Here is an 18,968-nt window from a genome sequence, read left to right on the forward strand (position 1 = left end):
CTTGAGTGTTACCACGGCTTTATTTTGCCAGTGGTGAATTCTTCTCAGTCGGGGAGAGTTGATGGGGGCATCAAAGGACCTACTCAGGAATGCCAGAGACAGAGGCCACCACCATGGTAAGTGTCTTAATTTGCTTATTTTGGATGATGGACCATATCACTTAAGTAGGTGGCATATTTGTATTTTTTAAAAGTTTTAATATAGAAGCAGGGGGGGAACGTCAAACCCTAATTGGAGCTTGAGAAAAAAAAAAATCTTTCTTATGTTGAAAGGATGTTTTTCCTCTTTGTTTTAGGGATAGTGAGAAACATTCCCTTCCAATCGAATTGTGGAAGGGTAGAAGCATTTGCACGGCATATTCATGACTTGCATAGTGAGATCAAGAGGTGCATTAATGCTAGTAATCAACATTATAAAATCTCTGCAAATTCACATAGTAGGTTTAAGGAGTTTCAGGTCAATGACTACGTCATGGTCTGCATTAGGCCTGAACGATTCCCACAAGGAACCGTGAGGAAATTGCATGCCCTTAGTGCAGGTCCATATAAAATTTTGATAAGAGTAGGCCCTAACGTGTATGTGGTGGATCTTCGATTCGACATGGTCATTAGCGCAACATTCAACGTGGAGGACCTTGTGCCTTGTGATGAACCCACACCTCTATCTTCTAGCCCTCCTGCAGACCTTTCTCCTACCCCAGATGATGGTGTCCCTGACCCCAGTCCATGGGCTTTACTAGACCCTAATTCCCACCCATTGCCTTCTCTTCAATCACTACCTCGACGGAAAGAAGAGATCAAGGATGTTCTGGACCATCAAGCGGTCTCTACCCGCCATGGAGGATATTAGAAATACCTCGTAAAGTGGAAAAGCAGGACAAAGTTAGACAACACCTGGATTACAGAGGCAGAGTTCCAGCGCATGGATCCCAACCTCCTTGAGCATTACCACAACTTTATTTCGCCAGTGGCGAATTCTTCTCAGTCGAGGAGAGTTGATGGGGACATCAAAGGACCTACTCGGGTGTACCAGAGACAGGCAACCACCCACATCAATGCAACTCTCTTTGTGGAGGGGAGACGAGTTCTAAATGAGGCCCACTGGGCCACTTTGAAGACCCCACATGCATTGGACATGCATTAGAAAGACCCCACATAGGAATGATGCATGTGGGCTACTTAGGAGACAGGATTTTTTTTCATCTCGATTCAACTTTTGAATCTTATCAATCAGACCACCAGATCTGAGATCTTTCATATCTGGGCCTCTTGGACCCTGATCTTGTTTTATTTATGTTTTTATGTTATTTTTACGATTTATTTGACGGTTAAGATTGATGGTAAGTGTCTTAGTTTGCTTATTTTGGATGATGGGCCATGTCACTTAATTGAGTGGCATATTTGTATTTTTTTTTTTTTTTAAGTTTTAATATAAAAGAAGGGGGGGGGGGACGTTGAACCCTAATTGGAGCTTAAGAAAAGGGAAAAAAAAAAAAAAATCTTTCTTGTTTTGAAAGGGTATTTTTCCTCTTTGTTTTAGGGTTTGTGAGAAACCCTCCCTTCCAATCGAATTGTGGCACGGTAAAAGCTTATTTGGTGGTTGATTCCTCCAAGGTTTTTTCTTCCTCATTCTCTTCTCCAACTGGGTACTCCACTTCTTCTCTTTTTCTTCTTCTCCTTCCCTTACATCTCTTTTAAACCCATCAAAACCCAACCTAATCCACCTCCTTTCTCTTTTCCCCTACCCATCCATACGTAGACCCGCACGCATGTGTGTCTATACGGGTTGCCACGTGTGGGCCCCCTTTTGGTACCTTCCCTCCTTGATTCCCCTCCAAACCCTACATAATCCCTACATCCCATAATCCTTATATTCCTAATTTCCAAAAAAAAACCCCAAATCACAATCCCTAAACTCTAAAACCCTAATGAAAATCTAATTTTATTTTTTTAATAAATCCCTTCCCCAAACCCGATTTTATTGGCGTCATTGTTTTCTCACGTGGTTGTTGCACTGCCCATGATAGATTGGAAGTCCCCACTTCCAAGTGGGCCACTTATAATATTTTATATTTTCATGCACCTCATATGCGATAGCCACCATTTGTGGTACAAATCTGAATTTTTTGAATCTATTATGGGAATATATTTGGTTTACATGTTGAATGTTGAAATTAATTTGAATGTTGAAATTAATGCATAATTGATCTCACATCTGGCATCCTAGGTTAGTTTCAATCGTCTTACATCAAATAGGGTCCTAACCCTTCTTTATATCATCAATCTCTACATCGTCAAGTGTGGCCTTTTCCACCATTGTAGTCACACAGTGTAATTTCTCTCTACAATGATCCTCCATTGCCACGACTTAGGGGAGAGAGCAAGCATTTGAAAGACATGTAAGAACCCAGAGGGAAGCAATGTATGTTCCTGAGATGTACTGTGCCAAAGTTGTGGCAATGCAAACCAAAGGTAGGAGAACCATCTGGCCAGATAAACTACCTTAGGGTTTGCGGCCTACCGTTACCATGACTTTTATGGTTGTTTCTACGACTATTATACCTAGCTCACACCACAACTCTTTTTCATCAAGTTGGGAGAATTAGCCTTTAGCTATTTACCATACAACCATGTCACTAACACCAAGGTGCAAACAATGAAGACAAAGATTCTAAAATAACTGGGTACACACTCTAGAAAGGACCAGCACAAACACCAGGCGTCACAGGAGGCATTGTACCCCGACTACCAGCACTAGTAGATGGCGTTTGAGGTCTGCCAAAGAAGAGAGGCATCACAAACTAGGTGCTACAAAAGTAGCAGTCCTAGATGTGATAGCATAGGACTGCTCTAGTTTGGATTGGACTTCTTGAGGCATTGGCTTACTAAGGAGGCCTTAGTTGGATTATTGCTAGACTTAAAGTAGGTCTCCGCCCACTAGTGCCAACCATAATAGTTGCCACTTGATTGGCCACACCCGAACGCATCTAGCATCATCTGCTCAACCTGGAAGGTGGCGTTGGTGCCAGGGCAGGAGCCGACAGGTTATTAACTACCTTAAAAAGTGTCATCAGAACACTAATAAAACAAGTCAAAAAGAAATTTCAAAAGAGATCGACACTCGTTATATAGTGAAAAGGGCAAAGGTCATTTAGAGCATATACTACTTGCACCGCATGTAGAATGGAAGCAGCGCAAGGGCTCTCACTAGCTCCAAAGGTATGCATGGGGGAATCTATAGACTTGTGGCAATGAGATTAATTGCACCTAATGCTGCTCTTAAAACACCTAGTGACAAAACTAATACAAGAGAATGAGAATTTTGTGGAGAAGATGTTATGTTATATTTGCATAAATAACTAGTGGGGCATATATACATGATATGATAAGTATGAACACTAACATACATGCTAATCTTATTAGAATCCAAATCTAATCAAATCCTCAATATATCAACTCAGCAATGCCTTATTATCTCTACACAACTAACCCTTATCTCTACACCTAGCATGGGTCCACCCAATGACAAAACAAATCAAGACAAGCTTCACCTAGCACCAGCCAATATGCATGGCGTTGACAGTTTCAAGCACCAGCTTGTCCCCACTCAAGGCTTGCCATGTGGAGGCAGCATGCCATGTCAGCAATATCAATCATTCAACACACGGGGTTTAAATTTTGTATGATCTCGTAGTCATATGAGGGCAACGTGTAGTCCAAATTTAAGTTGCGATGGACGGCAGGAAGTGGGTAAATCAGAAGGTCCAGATTTAGAAAGAGTTGGTAAGCCTAAAACGGCTATAACTTCGCGCCTAAGGAAAAGCCCACCAAGGTGGGATTCTCACATTTCACACTTGGTCCATATAATGGGTAATCTAAGTCGTTCATATGAAGGGAAATATCTTACTACAACTACCTACGAACTTTCTTCACTTGATGGACACCAAAATCAAAGGTTAAAGGGATTGATTTGTCAACTGGACCACTTATACTATGATATAAGGGCTGAAATTCGACATGTATAGCCAATTTATGATAGATAGACATGAGACAAAATTTCATATCAAATGGATCATGAGAACCATGTGATCTAGAAATCAATGGTCTAGGTTAATGGCATTTTCGTAATTATTTCTAATCTGTGAGTTTTGAGAAATCTAATGATTCTGCATGGTTATAGGCGCGTTTCTAAGCAATTTTTACAAAAGAACTCGTATCTAAATCATTACAGTTAAAGAGTTATCCACCAAATAAGTTATAATTATCATTAATTAAGGGAAGATACATATATCAAACACCAGGATGAACCTAGGCTAAAATGGCAACATATGGGATGTTACAATCCACCCCCCTTAAAAATAATTTCATCCCCGAAATTTTCTTAATGGCAAAAGATTTAATGGGAAGTTTAACGGATAGATGATGTTGGGGATACCATAACCTGGCTCTCGCTAGATTCTAGGTGATGCAATTTTGACACCCTAAGGTTGCCTACACGTCTATCTCACTCTTGTCATCTAACACAGAGAAAACACACCCACAAACATTTTAGGAGTATACATAAATATCCCAGGTTAAGACAAAGATGTGATTCATATGGTATCGGCATCACGAAAGAGTGGTTTGAGTAGTTTCAGGTTCGATACTTATATCTTCTACTCAAATTTGAGTATCGAGTTCATTAGTATCAATCTAAAATTCCAAGTGCCGACCCTCAAGATTTGAATTTGGATCTAATCGCTTATACATTGCTTGAATATGGTTCCGTAAGCTTGTGGTCCCGATTGTTCTAAATCCTTGGGGAATATCATGTACTTTTTTCATTCCACAATAAAAGTACCCTAGGTTTTATAAAGGATAGGCCCAAATGGCCCATCCCTTGTTGAACCTAAGCTTTAGTGTTATCATTTATATGAAAAGATATAAAATCCTAAAAATGTTTTATCTTGATAGCCTTTCACTCCCAGAATTTTAATTTCTATACCATGTATCTTCATGATCTGAAATTTAAAACTTAGATTCAAGACTTATTCTTGAGACTCCAGAAAATTTTTTGAAGTAAGATTCCATAGTTTGGTCTGTGTTTCATCCCTGTAAGGTGCAAAAAGGCTTGTTGTCCAGTAGCAATTTTCGTAAAATTTTGTCACTGTTTATTTTTTCTAGAATTTCGTACAGATCCAAGCAAGATAAAATTGTAAAGTTAGGTTTCTGAGCACCTGATTGAGTTACATAAAAAGTTTCAAAATTTTATGATCCGTCTAACTACTAAAACCATTGGGGTTTCCTAATGTGAAAAAGTTTTCACCAAAACGGCAAAAAAAATTTAGAAAAATTGGAGAAGCTCCAATTCCGATTTTTTCTTTGTTTTGAACTCCATTCTAAGCAAACTTTTTTAATTCATGGTAAGTTTGTTTGGGATTTGAAAATTTACTCCCAAGGTACCTAGATCCACGGTCTCTAGATTCATCGTCTATCTTAATAATTTCAAGGGGAGACCTGAAAGTGGGTTTTTAGTCCCTCAACTTCCTAGTTCCTTTGATAATTCACCCAAGTATAGGTATCTATTTCATAATCCTATCCTATTCGCATAAAGCTTCTGATGGTTCATGCCCTCAAGCCCAATACATTAGCCCTCTTCACGTAAAGAGAGAGTAAGTGAGAGTGGGCATCACCTCCTTCAAGCATGCCTAAACCATCATCTTCCTCCTTCCCTGCACGTGTGGTGTCTCCCTTTTGCTCGAGCAACGTCGTGGTTCATGTAGAAGCTCTCCTACATCAAGATCTACATATGGTTTGCATCTAAGGATAAGGCGAGGGATTCCTTTAAGCTTACACTAATTTAAGTTAAATTTATACATAGTTCTCTTATTTTCGCGTTAAAATTATGTATACTTTGATTTTTACTATGATTTTCATACTAATAAGTTGCTGGATTATTATGATTTGTTAGTCCATGTTGGAATTATGTTTAAGGTATGATTTTAATCATGTTGGACATATTTTATGGGTTATATGACAAAACTGTCTTAAATCGTGAAACTAAACGCGTTCGGGTCCCGAACAGTGCGTAGTTTGCACATCTAATGGACGGGATAATTATGTCAATAAACTTAATGATTTTATTAATATTAATCTAATATAAAATTCATATTTTAAACCTTAGGGCAGCAGGACTCACTTTTGGAATAATTTGGATTTATCGGGTGACCCGTTTAACCCGAAATCGCATTGTTGTGCCTATTGATTCACTTTGAAGTGTATGGACTATTTTCTACACTGTTGGGGTTTATTTTATTGTAATTCCATATTAATTAGTCCATGAAAACACCGTTGGACTTTTATGGATTCATGTGGAGTGATGGATACAAGCATTTCCCTTCGCCGATTTTGAGAGAGACATGTTTCCACTCTATATTGAGTTGGCTTTTGCTCATCTCTCATTATTTTTGTTGAGTTAGCCTAATGCTACTCTTCTCTTTTATTGAAGTAGCTTATTGCTACTTTTCTCCTTTATTAGGTTAGCCTTGTGGTACCTCCCTTATTTTATGGGTTGGGCATGTGTCTTAGAATTTCAAAACTCTCGTGCTTCGACTTATTTCCCTATTAATGCAAGTGATGTGTTAAAGGTCTCACAAATAGTGACTTGTATGTATTTATCATGGACATAATGCACTCTGGGTAGTAACCCTCTTGGTCGATGCATAAATCCTTAGATTTGATTAGTGGTGCACACATCGATGTAAGTAATTCGTGGGCGCATGTTATAACACTTTCCTGGGATTGGATGTCACAATTAGTCACTACATGAACAAATCGTGTAACGTAATTCTTCTAATCCATGAGTTGTATCATCTCGAGGTGTTCACATAAATCAACGATAGTGTCAGACACGCCAATAAATCTTCGTAGTTATGGGATGCAAAACGAGTGGGGTTTGTATGAATTACATTCCACAATGTGGTGGTCACTATGTTTGATGAGCCGCACACACTATACTAGGCACGCATTCATGTAAATTGGTTGCGCATATCGATACCACTCGTAATGGTGGAACACAAGGTGTATCGGAACCCTTATATTGTTATTATAATGAATCACTTGAATTATTTTTAATCTTAAAGGACAACCATCAATATGAGAAGGGTGTTGACCCTCTCCAACCATACAGATGATGTAGGTGACGTACAGGTTGAAGATACGGGTGATGACCTCCTTACGGAGGATTATTCTGAGTAATGAGGGATAATGACGTTGATGTTTAAATTTTAGTTTAATGTTATTTATGTTTCATGCTGCGAATTTTGTAATAAGCTCCTGCCTAAGTGAGCATTAAATGATTGGTTGAACTTTTATGCTTAAATGGAATAAAATTTATATTATGGTTGATTTTTTTCTTGTGAATGGATACCTTCATTAATGTGATATGGAAAAAAAAAAAAAAGTGTGTAATTATGAAGTATTCATTCATTCGTTTCACTAACACCCAGAATTTTCGGGCACGAGTATGTACTCGGGCCGCGAAAATTCGGGGCATTACAAAAATGGTCTCCTAGGCCCAACATCCAAAAAACTTGATGACTTCAAGACTTGGCATCTTGTAACAATCAGACCTTAACACTTAGCAGACTGCCCTCCCACAGCTCAGACACACTTAGTACATAAGTGAGTGGCACATAGCCACTTTTAAGTTTGCACCCAGGTGCAGCACCTCGTAAAGTCGGACTATTGGTCCAACAACTAGACAATTATAGCCCAGCTTAGTCTTGCAATAGCTGGTAAGTCCACCTTGACACTCAACAGCTAGCAAGACTTGCATCAGCCGGGATTCAACATCAACAATCTATGATGCTTAAAGCAACAGAAGATTACATTATGATAACTTGATTAGTACACACATGGCACACACTGCACTATTCACAGACACTCACATAAGTTTTGAATATTTGATTTTCTCTTTCAATCAAGAATTTTCTCCAATGAGATGTGTAACTAATGGCTTGTGCTATGTCACAGCCATGCATGTGTAGTTTGACCCCACAATTAACAAAACCCTCCAGAGGGAAATTTTGGTCAAATTTGGCATTGCTTTCTTGTGAATGATTCATTTCCATCTTCATTACAAACCTCAATTACGACACACTAGAATTTGTAAAATAATGACGGTGAGAGTTGTGCTCTCATTGCTAGTGCCAAGCACAGATAGAGGAGGGTTGTGTTAACGTTGGCAACAGGCATGAAACTTTTGCCACAAGTTTTATCATGAATCCTGATGGCAGAACATGATTTTGTAGCTGACCCCAATTAGTTGGTATAAGGCCTAGATTACGATGATGATGGCAACAACTCTAGAATTTGTAAAGAATATCATACTGTTTATCAATAAATGAAAGTTCTTTTTTTTTTTTAATAAAGAAGTGAAGCATTATATAATCTTTTTCAATTGCTGGATGTTTTGAACTCCAGCTTTCAATGTTCAAGTTTCACATAATGAAGAACATAATCAATTACAGAAAAGGGGTGCATCATAATCTTATGTATCTGCACTAAGTGACTAGAAAAATGTAACATTGCCATTCAGGACAAGCAACAAACAGAATGGACAAGGATATATTATATATGCTAATTGTAAAAAAGAAGGCTATCCACTTGATGCACAATATCAGCTGGTAAGTTTTCATAACCCAAGCCTGTAGCTGTCTGTGAAGGCAAAAAGCAAACACATTGATACCATTTACAGCTCTGTTATTGGAAGATTTATCAACTGTGACAATGTCCTGATATTCTTCATGGACACTTCTCATGTTTTGTTCCTCATTTAGGGTAGTAAGTTAACCTACATTAGTTGTATTGCATTGACAAACATGGAGAATTGCAGTGATGATTCTAAAGCATCATATAATATGATTCTTCCTATTTATCCTTTTAAAAAATGCATACATGTGACTCTTCATGTCTACAATCTTCAGCCCATCTTCTCCCGGAAGAAATGTCCTTACTGATGACTCACACTTAAACATATAATATGATAACTCACACTTAAACATTTATCTAGTAAGAACTGGAATTTCTCTCCATTTTCAAATGGCTTTTGTGCACCAAATTACAGAATAATTTGCTTCCTGTTACCTGCTTTGCTAGAATTGGAATCATTCTTTACAACTTTTTTTAAAGGTTTCTTTACAACAATTTTGGATTTTTTTTTTTTTTTAAAGGATGTGATTTGTGACGCCTATATTACCTACTAACGGCAGGAAAATTTTTAATAGATGAGCTGTTGAAGGAAATGAATTAGATAATATATGATGTCAATGGTCAGCCCGTCCAAAGCCTGGTAAAGGAGTAGGTTTAGTGCAAGGTGCGCAACTGCTGGTAGAACTTTTTCCAAACGTCATGAGAATTCTTGTCTCAAAGATGATCGAAAAAACATGATTCATGAAGTCGATCTGAAATTGCTGGGACAAACCGATGATAATGGAGGTGGTCGTGGGCAGATGGGGTTGGTGATGTGTCAGTCGTCACAACAACAACAGGGACTCCAGCTCTGATGGCAATTATAATGGGTTTTGAGCATAGAAGATGTGATAAATGCCAGCTTAAGTCAACAACTTAAAAATGAAGGAGATTCCAATTTGCACCATTTCAAACTCATCCTACCTCAAGGAATCCATGAATAATCCTCAGGAACAATAGAAAGGACTCCAATATCATGTGAAATTCCACAATCAGTTGACGGAGAACATAACTTATTCCCATTTCATTAATTGCGAAGATTATAAACATAGACAATCTACAACCCATGTATGAAGAAAACCCCATCCTCCCTCAAGGAATCCATGAATAATCCTTAGGAACAATAGAAAGGACTCCAATATCATGTGAAATTCCACAATCAGTTAATGGAGAACAGTAACTCATTCCCATTTCATTAATTGGGAAGATTATAAACATAGACAACTACAACCCATGTATGAAGAAAACCCCATTCTCTGTGCTAATAACTACTAAGGAAAATATTACAAAAATAAGTAAAAAAGTCGTCGTCATTAAGCCTTATCCCAGATTCCCAATTAATTGGGGTCGGCTGCATGAATCATGTTACGCCATTCTACTCTATCAAAAATAAAGTAGAAGATTGATTATAAAGGCCCCTTATATGGCAGGATTTTGCAACACAACCATTCTACCCTGGAAGAGAAGCCAGAATGTACATATGAATATTGCATAACCTCAAGATGCACCTCCCTTCCTATTTTAAAAAATATACAGAAGACACATTGACCAAATAAACCTCAACTTCTGATAGGAAAATGGGAAAATCAATCCAGGTAAAGTAATTGAGAGTACAATTTGCATACTCCTGATTTCCTACAACAAGTATAGACTCAATTAATAAAGTCAACAAGTTACAGAGCAAAGATGCATAGTTTAATCTGAATAAGAAAGTTAGCAAAATACACAAATATAGGCATGTTGATTGAAAAAAGGAAAGTGTGACGTTCAATATGGATTGGAAGGATGGTAAGGGACCACAATCAGAACAGATGGATGGCAAGCGACCATATTGATGGTCGGAGTGGATATCATCAACACATCACAGTGGGGCCCACACCATATTTTATATATATAAGAAAAACAAGAGTTCAAATTGGCAGAAGCAGCATATCTGGCCATTTCCAAGTCATACCTCATTTACAAAGTTCAGCACAATACCTGTAAATCAGTTTTAAAATTGTAGTTAAGTAATTCTGTTCTAGGAACCAAAAATTCCATCAACATGCTAATTTGAAACTACCATTATGAGCATACACTTGAAGAGAAATCTAAACAAGAGCATGCCAATTTCCCATTTGGTGCCCTGCACAAGTTAGACTTAAACATTTGGCACAATAGTCTGAGATCTTGAGCATTCATCAAGTAGGTCCAGACAACAGTCTGCTAATCACAGAGATTGGACAATCCCATCCATCCAATCTTTGGAACATTATGTGTAGATCCTTCCCAATATTCTTTTAGTGAAAGGTTGGATGGTTAAGATTGTCAATTCAATAGGAGTTTTCTACCATGGATAATCCCTGGATGGAAGCACCCAATGAAGGGTCCAGATCATGGTCCATATTGTGGTGCACCATTCACGTTAGGTGCATCGGATCTGAATGAATCTTCATATGGTCTAGCCAACTTTCCATGGCCAGCATGCCAAAATTGCTTCAACCAATATAATTGTAAATTTGTAACCATCAAATTAATGGCCAGTAAAATGCATGATCCAAATATTTTTTTTAATAGAAACACAAATGTCCGGCCACTCATCTGTACAGTCCATCTGGCAGGATCCCATTCTCTCAACAATCATTTTGATCAGACAATCCTAGCCATCCGATCCGTTGCCTAAAAAAGGTAGGGTTGTAACAGAAATCAAATTGATAGGAGGGGTTAGGGTCATCCAGTGGGTGTAATTTGGAGATGTGGAATAAGTAAACCTGGTTGATGATCTGATCGATGTTTTGGACAGTTCATGTGCCGAATACACGCAATTGCACCAAAATGTAGTTAAATTAACATGAGTTGCATAGCATCATTCACAGAGAGAGAGAGAGAGAGAGAGAGAGAGAGATTAGAAAACATCAAATCATTTCCTTATAATAATTCATGGAGGTGGTGAAATAAAGAAATTCAAAGACAATTAACGCGCGCACAGATAGAGATGATTAATTACCTTCAACGCTGTCGGACTTAGGCGCCATCTGCCTCTGTCCAGGAAAGAGAGAGAGAGAGAGAGAGAGAGAGAGGCGGGGAGAGCGGGCCGAGGAGAAATTGAAAAGGATAGGGGACTTCCGACTAGCGAAAAAGGACGGGCACTTTTACCGAAGTGTGCCACTGGGAATGAAAGGACGATGTATGGAAGCGGATTGGCTGGTGTACCTCACACCAGCTATATAGGTGCTGTAGGTACGTGTCGTGAAAAGACGAGGACTGGCGCTCCTCGAACTCCGAGTTGTACGAACGGTTCAAAGGAGATCAAAGTTACACGGGCCCCTCATGATGTATTTATTATATCTACGCCGTTTATCTATTGTTAGAGATCATCTCAAACATTATTCAAAAAATGAATCATATCCAAGATCATCTGGACCACACCAAAAATAGCAGAGTAAATAATGATTTTCACCGTTAAAAAACTAGCAGGGCCCACCATAACGTTTATTTTCCATCCATTATGTTCATGAGATCACAAAGACCTATATGAAAAGGAAAGACAAATTTCATATCGATCCAAATGAAGACAAATTTTATATTGTTCCAAAACTTCTATGACCCCAAAAAGGGTTTCAATGCCAGATGTTCAATCTCACACTACATTTTGTAGTGTGGTCCACTTGAAAGTTATATTAGTCTTATTTTTCATTTCAAGACTTAACACTAGCCCGCAAAATGGATGGACGGTTTGGATATAACACAAACCTCATGATTAGGCCCATGGAACTTGCTGACATCAATACAGCAGTTATATAGCTGGTATGAGGTACACCAGTGGATTTGGCTGCTAGGCCCAGATTAGGTACTACCCCTACTTGTTAGAAGCTAGGGACAAGAGGAAGCTTCGAGGGCCATTAAGAGGCCACTATGATGTATTACTTTTGTCCACACCGACCATTCGTTTTTCCATATTAATTTAAGAGTACCTGACCAAAAATAAGGAATATCCAATTCTCAAGTGAACCACACCACAAGAAGCAGCTGTGCCAAGGACATCCACCATTAAAACCTTCTTAGGCTCCACCGTGTCGTTTACTTACCATCTAACCTGTTGATATGGTCATATAAAACTAAATGAAGTGAAAAAACAAATACCATCTTGATCCAAAACTTCTGCGGTCCCTAAGAAATTTTCAAGAGACTGGATTTTAAAACCCACCGTGTAGTCCATTTAAGCCTTGGATCTTCATTATTTTTGGAATAAAACTCTAGAATGATATGGAAATTTGTATGGACGGTGTGGATAAAATTCATACATCACGCTGGCCCCTTAGTAGCCCTCGGAGATTCCACCTGTCCCGAGCTCTGAATAGGCGAGGGTAGTACCTAATCCGCGTTGTGGCTAGTGTGGATACGTGTCATGCGAAAAACAGCACTAACACTTCTTAAGCTCCGAGTTGTACGAATGGCTCAAAGGCAGAAGCGGATTGGCTGATGTACCACACACCATCGACCTGGCTGGTGTCTTGACATCACCAAATTACGTGGGCCCATCATGACATATATGTTATATCTAAATTATCCATCCATTTGGTGAGCTCGTCCTAATGCTTAAGCCCAAAAATAAATAAGAAAGATTCAAAGATCAAGTGGGACCACAATGCAAAATGCAGTGGGGGATTGAATGTCTACCATTGAAACCCTTTTGGTGGTCACAGAAGTATGATATTTGTTTTTCCTCTTCATGTAGGTCTTTTTGACCTCATGAACAGATTTGATGGAAAATAAAACCTTATGGTAGGCCCTATGAATGTTTTAGCGGTGAGAATCATCATCTCCATTGCTATTTGTGGTGTGGTTCACTTAAGAATTGGATATGACTCATTTTTGGGCTCATGCTCTAAAATGATCTTACTAAATGGATGAAAGATGTGGATATAATAAATATATCATTTTGAGGCAATGTAACTTTGATCTCCTTTAAACGATTCATATAACTCGAAGCTCGAGGAGCAACTTCGTGCATAGAGTTGTACACGAACCGAGTTAGCTTGGTTAACTTGCTCGACCCGACTAAAAAAACCTTAATTCGACTCGGTTCGAAACTAAGTTCTAGTCGAGTCAAGCTGATTTTTTGAGTTCGAAAATATTTCGAGCCGAATTCAAGCTGGCCCGTGCTCGAATCGACTCAAATCAGTATATAACTTGTAAGACCCGTATCCTAGTCTGTACTGTTCCGTAAACTCCCACGATCCTCCCTGTCGAATTTCAGCAACCCGCGACCTGTAATCGGCATTTGCACGAGACCCTGAGTCGCATCCCGTAGATTTGAGTCGACTCGACGCGAAACTTGTACCATCACGACCGCACCGTCGCTGCGATTCTAACGCCGCGTCTTGCGCATTGATACGATACCCATGCTAGGAGTTGTGGGCCCACGTATCTTCCGAAAAAATGTTGCGCGTTGCAAATTCTGAGAGAATCTTTACAACTCATCACATCAATCAATCAAGTACTAGTCAAGTACACAACGCATGCCTCTACCATCCCTTTCTTACCAACAAAGGCAAACAACCCATACCCCATGCCACCTCACCCCCCATAAGTCAACTCTCTCTTAAACACACCCATCCCTCTCATCCCATCCTTCTTACAAACATCACTCTTTCTCATTTCACTCCATCCCATCTCATTCTCTACTATTTCCAAGCAACTAAGGAGAGAAAATAAGTTAAGTGAGGCCCACTCCCTACCACCCAATCTTCTATTTTAGCCATCCATACTTCAGCATCTTCCATCAAAAAGAGAGCTAAGAAGTTTGACATTTCATCGGACCAAGAAGATCGAACAGTGGGTGTTCTTATGGGTTTAGTTTTTGTTTTTTATGATGGGCCAAGTGAGGCCTACCAATTGATGGTATGGAACTCACTTTGAACCCTAGGTGTGGCCGATGGCCCATCATGATTCATATGATCATCCCATGATAGGGCCCTTCTCTATGGACCTCATCATGATGTTTATTTTTCTAAAGTAAAAGGGTCATCTAGACCTTGCATTTTGGTGGAGAAGGGATCTCCACCGTTGATTTTGATTGGTGGGCCCACATGTAATGGGACCCACTTAATGTATGTTGTAATGCATGGAAGGGAGGGCCCATAGTGTCGGGGTCCCTCCATCACACGCGTCTCTCTCTCTCTCTCTCTCTCTCTCTCTCTCTCTCTCTCTCTCTCTCTCTCTCTCTCTCTCTCCCTCTCCCTGTTTAATGGTCCACCTTGAAGAATGGATTAGATCTACACCGTGGATGGTGGAAATCCCACCGTGATGTATGTACTTTGTATCCACACCGTCTGTGGGATCATGGACGATGGGGCCTGCTGCATGTGTGGTAGTCCACACCATCCAGTCCACTGGACATGGACCCCATGTATGATGTATGTATTCCATTCCATGTCGTCCATCTATATTTTTATCTGTGCTGTCCATCCGTGGACCCCACTTGACGATGCCGTGTCTAGGCCGTCCAGCTCGCTGGACGCTGGACGTTTTTTAAAAAATAATAATAATAATAATAATAATAATAATAATAATAATAATAATAGAATATTATATTGCATGAGGTGGGCCACACGTGAGACCCACCTCATATGGAAGTAGATTGGCTGGAGAACTCACACGACTGATGTAATGACATCAGTCGGTCTGTGGGACCCACACCAGATGTATGGGTCTTATCCACACCGTCCATCATCTTGGACGGGTGGGACCCACTTTAATGTATGCGTTTTGCATTCACACCATCCATCTAGATGGTGCTGGGTGGAGCGCACCGTGATGCATGTGCTTTAATCCACACCATTTATCTGTGGGACGGTGGGACCCACTTTGCACGTGTGAGGTCACCACCGTCTAGGAACGTGGGCCCCACCTTGATGTATGTATGTAATAACCCAAATAAATCTTGACCGTCAAATTTTAATCATTGATCGACGTACTAAATTAGTCTGATATGACCGTCGATCTACAAGATCAACTGGTTCAATCTCAACCATTGATTTGGACATATCTGATCCAACTGATCATTAACTAATAAATCCAACCATACATTTATCCATCCATCTAACGATACAACCATTAAACCGTCCATTTGCTAAAATCATCGGAATACTCGCCCTTGCATCTGAACTGACCATCCATCATATTGGTCATGTGGCCACCCACAATCCCACCTGTCCATCCATAGGTATATCTTGGAGTCTAGCCATCGATCATACAATAACTCATCTAACCATATATCTATCTGTCCATCTATGCATACATTGATCTGTCCATCCATCTACATCATACACTTATAAACCTTTGAATACATCACAACCACACACATGCACCAAACACATCACATACATACCTCTCACGCACACACAAGTAGCCCATGCATGCATCACCATAAAAAGGCCAAGCTATATGTCCTAGAGGGAGGTGAATAGGACAATGCCAAATTAAAACTTATAACAGCGGAATTAAAATGAATATGATAGCCAAAGTAAATCACAATGCAGTAAATTAAAATAACCTCAAAATTCAGATCTTGAGAGGTTGATACAAACGTTGTTCTAAGGACAACCTTACACCAAAAACAGAGTTTATGGTAGGACAACCTTATTTCTAGAAAGATCTTTGTATCAAGTCTCAAACCGAAGAGGAATACAAAAATAAATACAAACGGAATTGAAATAACTTATAATAAAAAATGTATTGTTCTAGGGACAGCCATACACCATAAAAATGGCAGGGCAACCTTGCTGGAACAACTTTCAAATGAAATTGAAATTCAAGCTGATAAAGGAATAGCTGAAAATAAATTCTAAACTATTACAAAATTCTCACAATGCTTGAATTAAATGATTACAACATTCACCACCATACATACAACCCACAAAAGAATAATTAAAAATAAGAAGTATAAATCAATCAACCACAACACAAGGGTTTATAGTGGTTCGCCTGTGTGTTCACCAACTGTTAAACAACAGCCACACAAAATGCTACTCCACTCCTAATATCCTCACACAGGGGATATTAGCGTTCACTAAAAATAGGTTTTCCCAGGTTCACCCAAAACCTTTACAATTGTGTCTTTGTCTGTGGGCTTACACAATTAAAAAAACCCCACTTCTGAGTTTTCCTGGCTCTCCTTAGAAAACCAATACAACAAGATTTTTCTGGCAAATCTTGAAAGAAACCAAAACAGAAAGGAATTTACAATTAAATGTAAAATACCTGATTATCTCCTTCGTTGTAGCAGCCCGGTAGAACCAATCAAAGTAGATGATTGAATGTCCAAGTTCAATGTCCAGTACTCGATTACAATGGTTCTAGTTCTAATAGATTTTAAATTAAACCAAATAGGGCTTGCCTTAATTAATTTTGATTCCAAAGAAAGGGAATAACAATTCCTCTTATCAAATCAGATTGGAATAGCAGAAATAAAATCAATTAAAATAAAGCTAAGGAAAGAGAATATTAAATAAGCACACTTAGCTTAGATGGAGCACAGAATTATCTCTCAGAAGTTCGACGAAGATTGGCTTGAATAAATTAATTAATTCGATGATTTCTTCTGAGATTTTGCACTATTTATAGGTGAGAAGATCGGGTCTTCGACTGGTCTAGAGTGCTCTTCGACTAGTCGAAGCAATAACAGATATTTGAAAAATCCGGCGGGATATGCTTTGACCGTTCTACGACTGGTCGAAGCTCTCCTACGACTGGTCGTAGGTCTCCTTCGACTGGTCGTAGGTCCTGAAAAACTTCGCTGGAATTCGAGTCGAAGATTTTCGACTGGTCGTAGATGCAGTCGACACTGTTCCTACGACTGGTCGAACAGATTCCTGGACTAGTCGAAGCCTAACAGATTTCATCCGGAATTTGTAACAAACTCACGACTGATCGAGGATTTTCTTAGACTGGTCGAAGCAAGTCTAGGACTAGTCGAAGAAGGCCTAGGACTAGTCGAAGAACAGGCCAATCTCATGTAAAATAACATTCGGTTTATGATTCCGAAATGACCTACTTCTAAGGTCAACCTATGGTCAATCAAACCTCAATTATGAAGTATGGACATTGAAACATTAGGAACAAGTGACCTTGAAGAATGAGCCTTGAAGTCTTGATGTAGATTAATCTTGAAATCTTGATGTAGCTCAGTCTTGAAAGGGTCTTGAGTTCTTTACCAACTGCCTTGTACTCTTCAGCTTGAGTCTTGTCTTGTGAGCTTTGCTTGTTGTGAGCTTAGCTTGTTCATGAATGTTGATCCTTGAGAGAGCTTCACTTATGCAAGTTATATATAACATAACAGTGATTTTGGCACCACAAATTTGATAACAACCAGGGATATAAACTATAGCACTTACACAACCATACACTATGCACACCTACCATAACCACACCTCACATACATGTACCACACACGTGGCATGTGTGCAATGGAACATGTGTACACATCCTTACACTAGATTAGTGCACGTGGAGTAAATCAAAACAAAGAAGAAGAAGAAGAAGAAGAAAAGGTGATGAACAAAGCTTTAAAAATAAAAACTGAAATTTAAAAGAAAACTTACTAACATTAAAAATCACATGTGCTATTGTGTTCCTTAAATAAGGAGCAAAGGAAGAGAAGTGGGATGTGCTGTGATTGAGAAGAGTGAGGAGAGAGAGAAGAGGGAGAGGGAAGAGAGAAAGAAAAAAAAAAGAAAAAAGAAAAGAAAAGAAAAAGAGAGTTGCTGGTTATTTACGTTGGAAAGATGGAGAGAAAGAAGAGAGAGAAAAAAGAGGAAAGAAGAGGAGAGAGAAAAAGTAAGAGAGAGGAAGAAAAGAAAAGAAAATACTTTTTTAAGAAACGTGAGTTTCTCTCACTTGATATTTTTATTTATTTATTTATTTATTTTTCTTATAATAAATTCCACTTTGTTTCCTTTTATTTTTATTATTATACAAATAATTCAATAATGGTGCATTTTTCTCTTATTGATTTATTTATTTGATTCATAGTTTGTTGTGTTTATTTAACATGATTTTTTTGTAGTTCTCTTTATTTTAATTATCAAGCTGTGAATCAACTTTAAATTTAGATTATTGTTTACCCATGCATTAATAATTCTTTTATTATTATTATTATTTTTTTATTTTAAGAAAATCATAATTTAGAGCATCTTTTTTTAAAACTTCAAGTTCAATATACCTTTCCAGACTATAGGATCGAATTTGACGGATTGC

General features: G+C 38.7%; 1 protein-coding gene across 4 annotated transcripts in view; it reads right to left on the reverse strand.

Moving 5' to 3' along the window:
- LOC131227890 (homologous-pairing protein 2 homolog) overlaps positions 1-11,856 on the reverse strand; it is a 70,321-nt gene extending 58,465 nt beyond the window's left edge. For all 4 annotated transcript variants that reach the window (XM_058223719.1, XM_058223718.1, XM_058223720.1 and 1 more), the window contains exons 1-2: positions 11,716-11,856; positions 10,684-10,709 (exon numbers count right to left, since the gene is read on the reverse strand). In XM_058223719.1, coding sequence (XP_058079702.1) covers positions 10,684-10,709; positions 11,716-11,743 — 54 coding nt within the window. In that variant the 5' untranslated portion in view covers positions 11,744-11,856. The remainder of the gene's footprint in view (positions 1-10,683; positions 10,710-11,715) is intronic.
- Between the last annotated feature and the right edge of the window lie 7,112 nt (positions 11,857-18,968).

Source organism: Magnolia sinica, chromosome 15, assembly GCF_029962835.1.
Source record: "Magnolia sinica isolate HGM2019 chromosome 15, MsV1, whole genome shotgun sequence".
Classification (NCBI taxonomy): domain Eukaryota; kingdom Viridiplantae; phylum Streptophyta; class Magnoliopsida; order Magnoliales; family Magnoliaceae; genus Magnolia; species Magnolia sinica.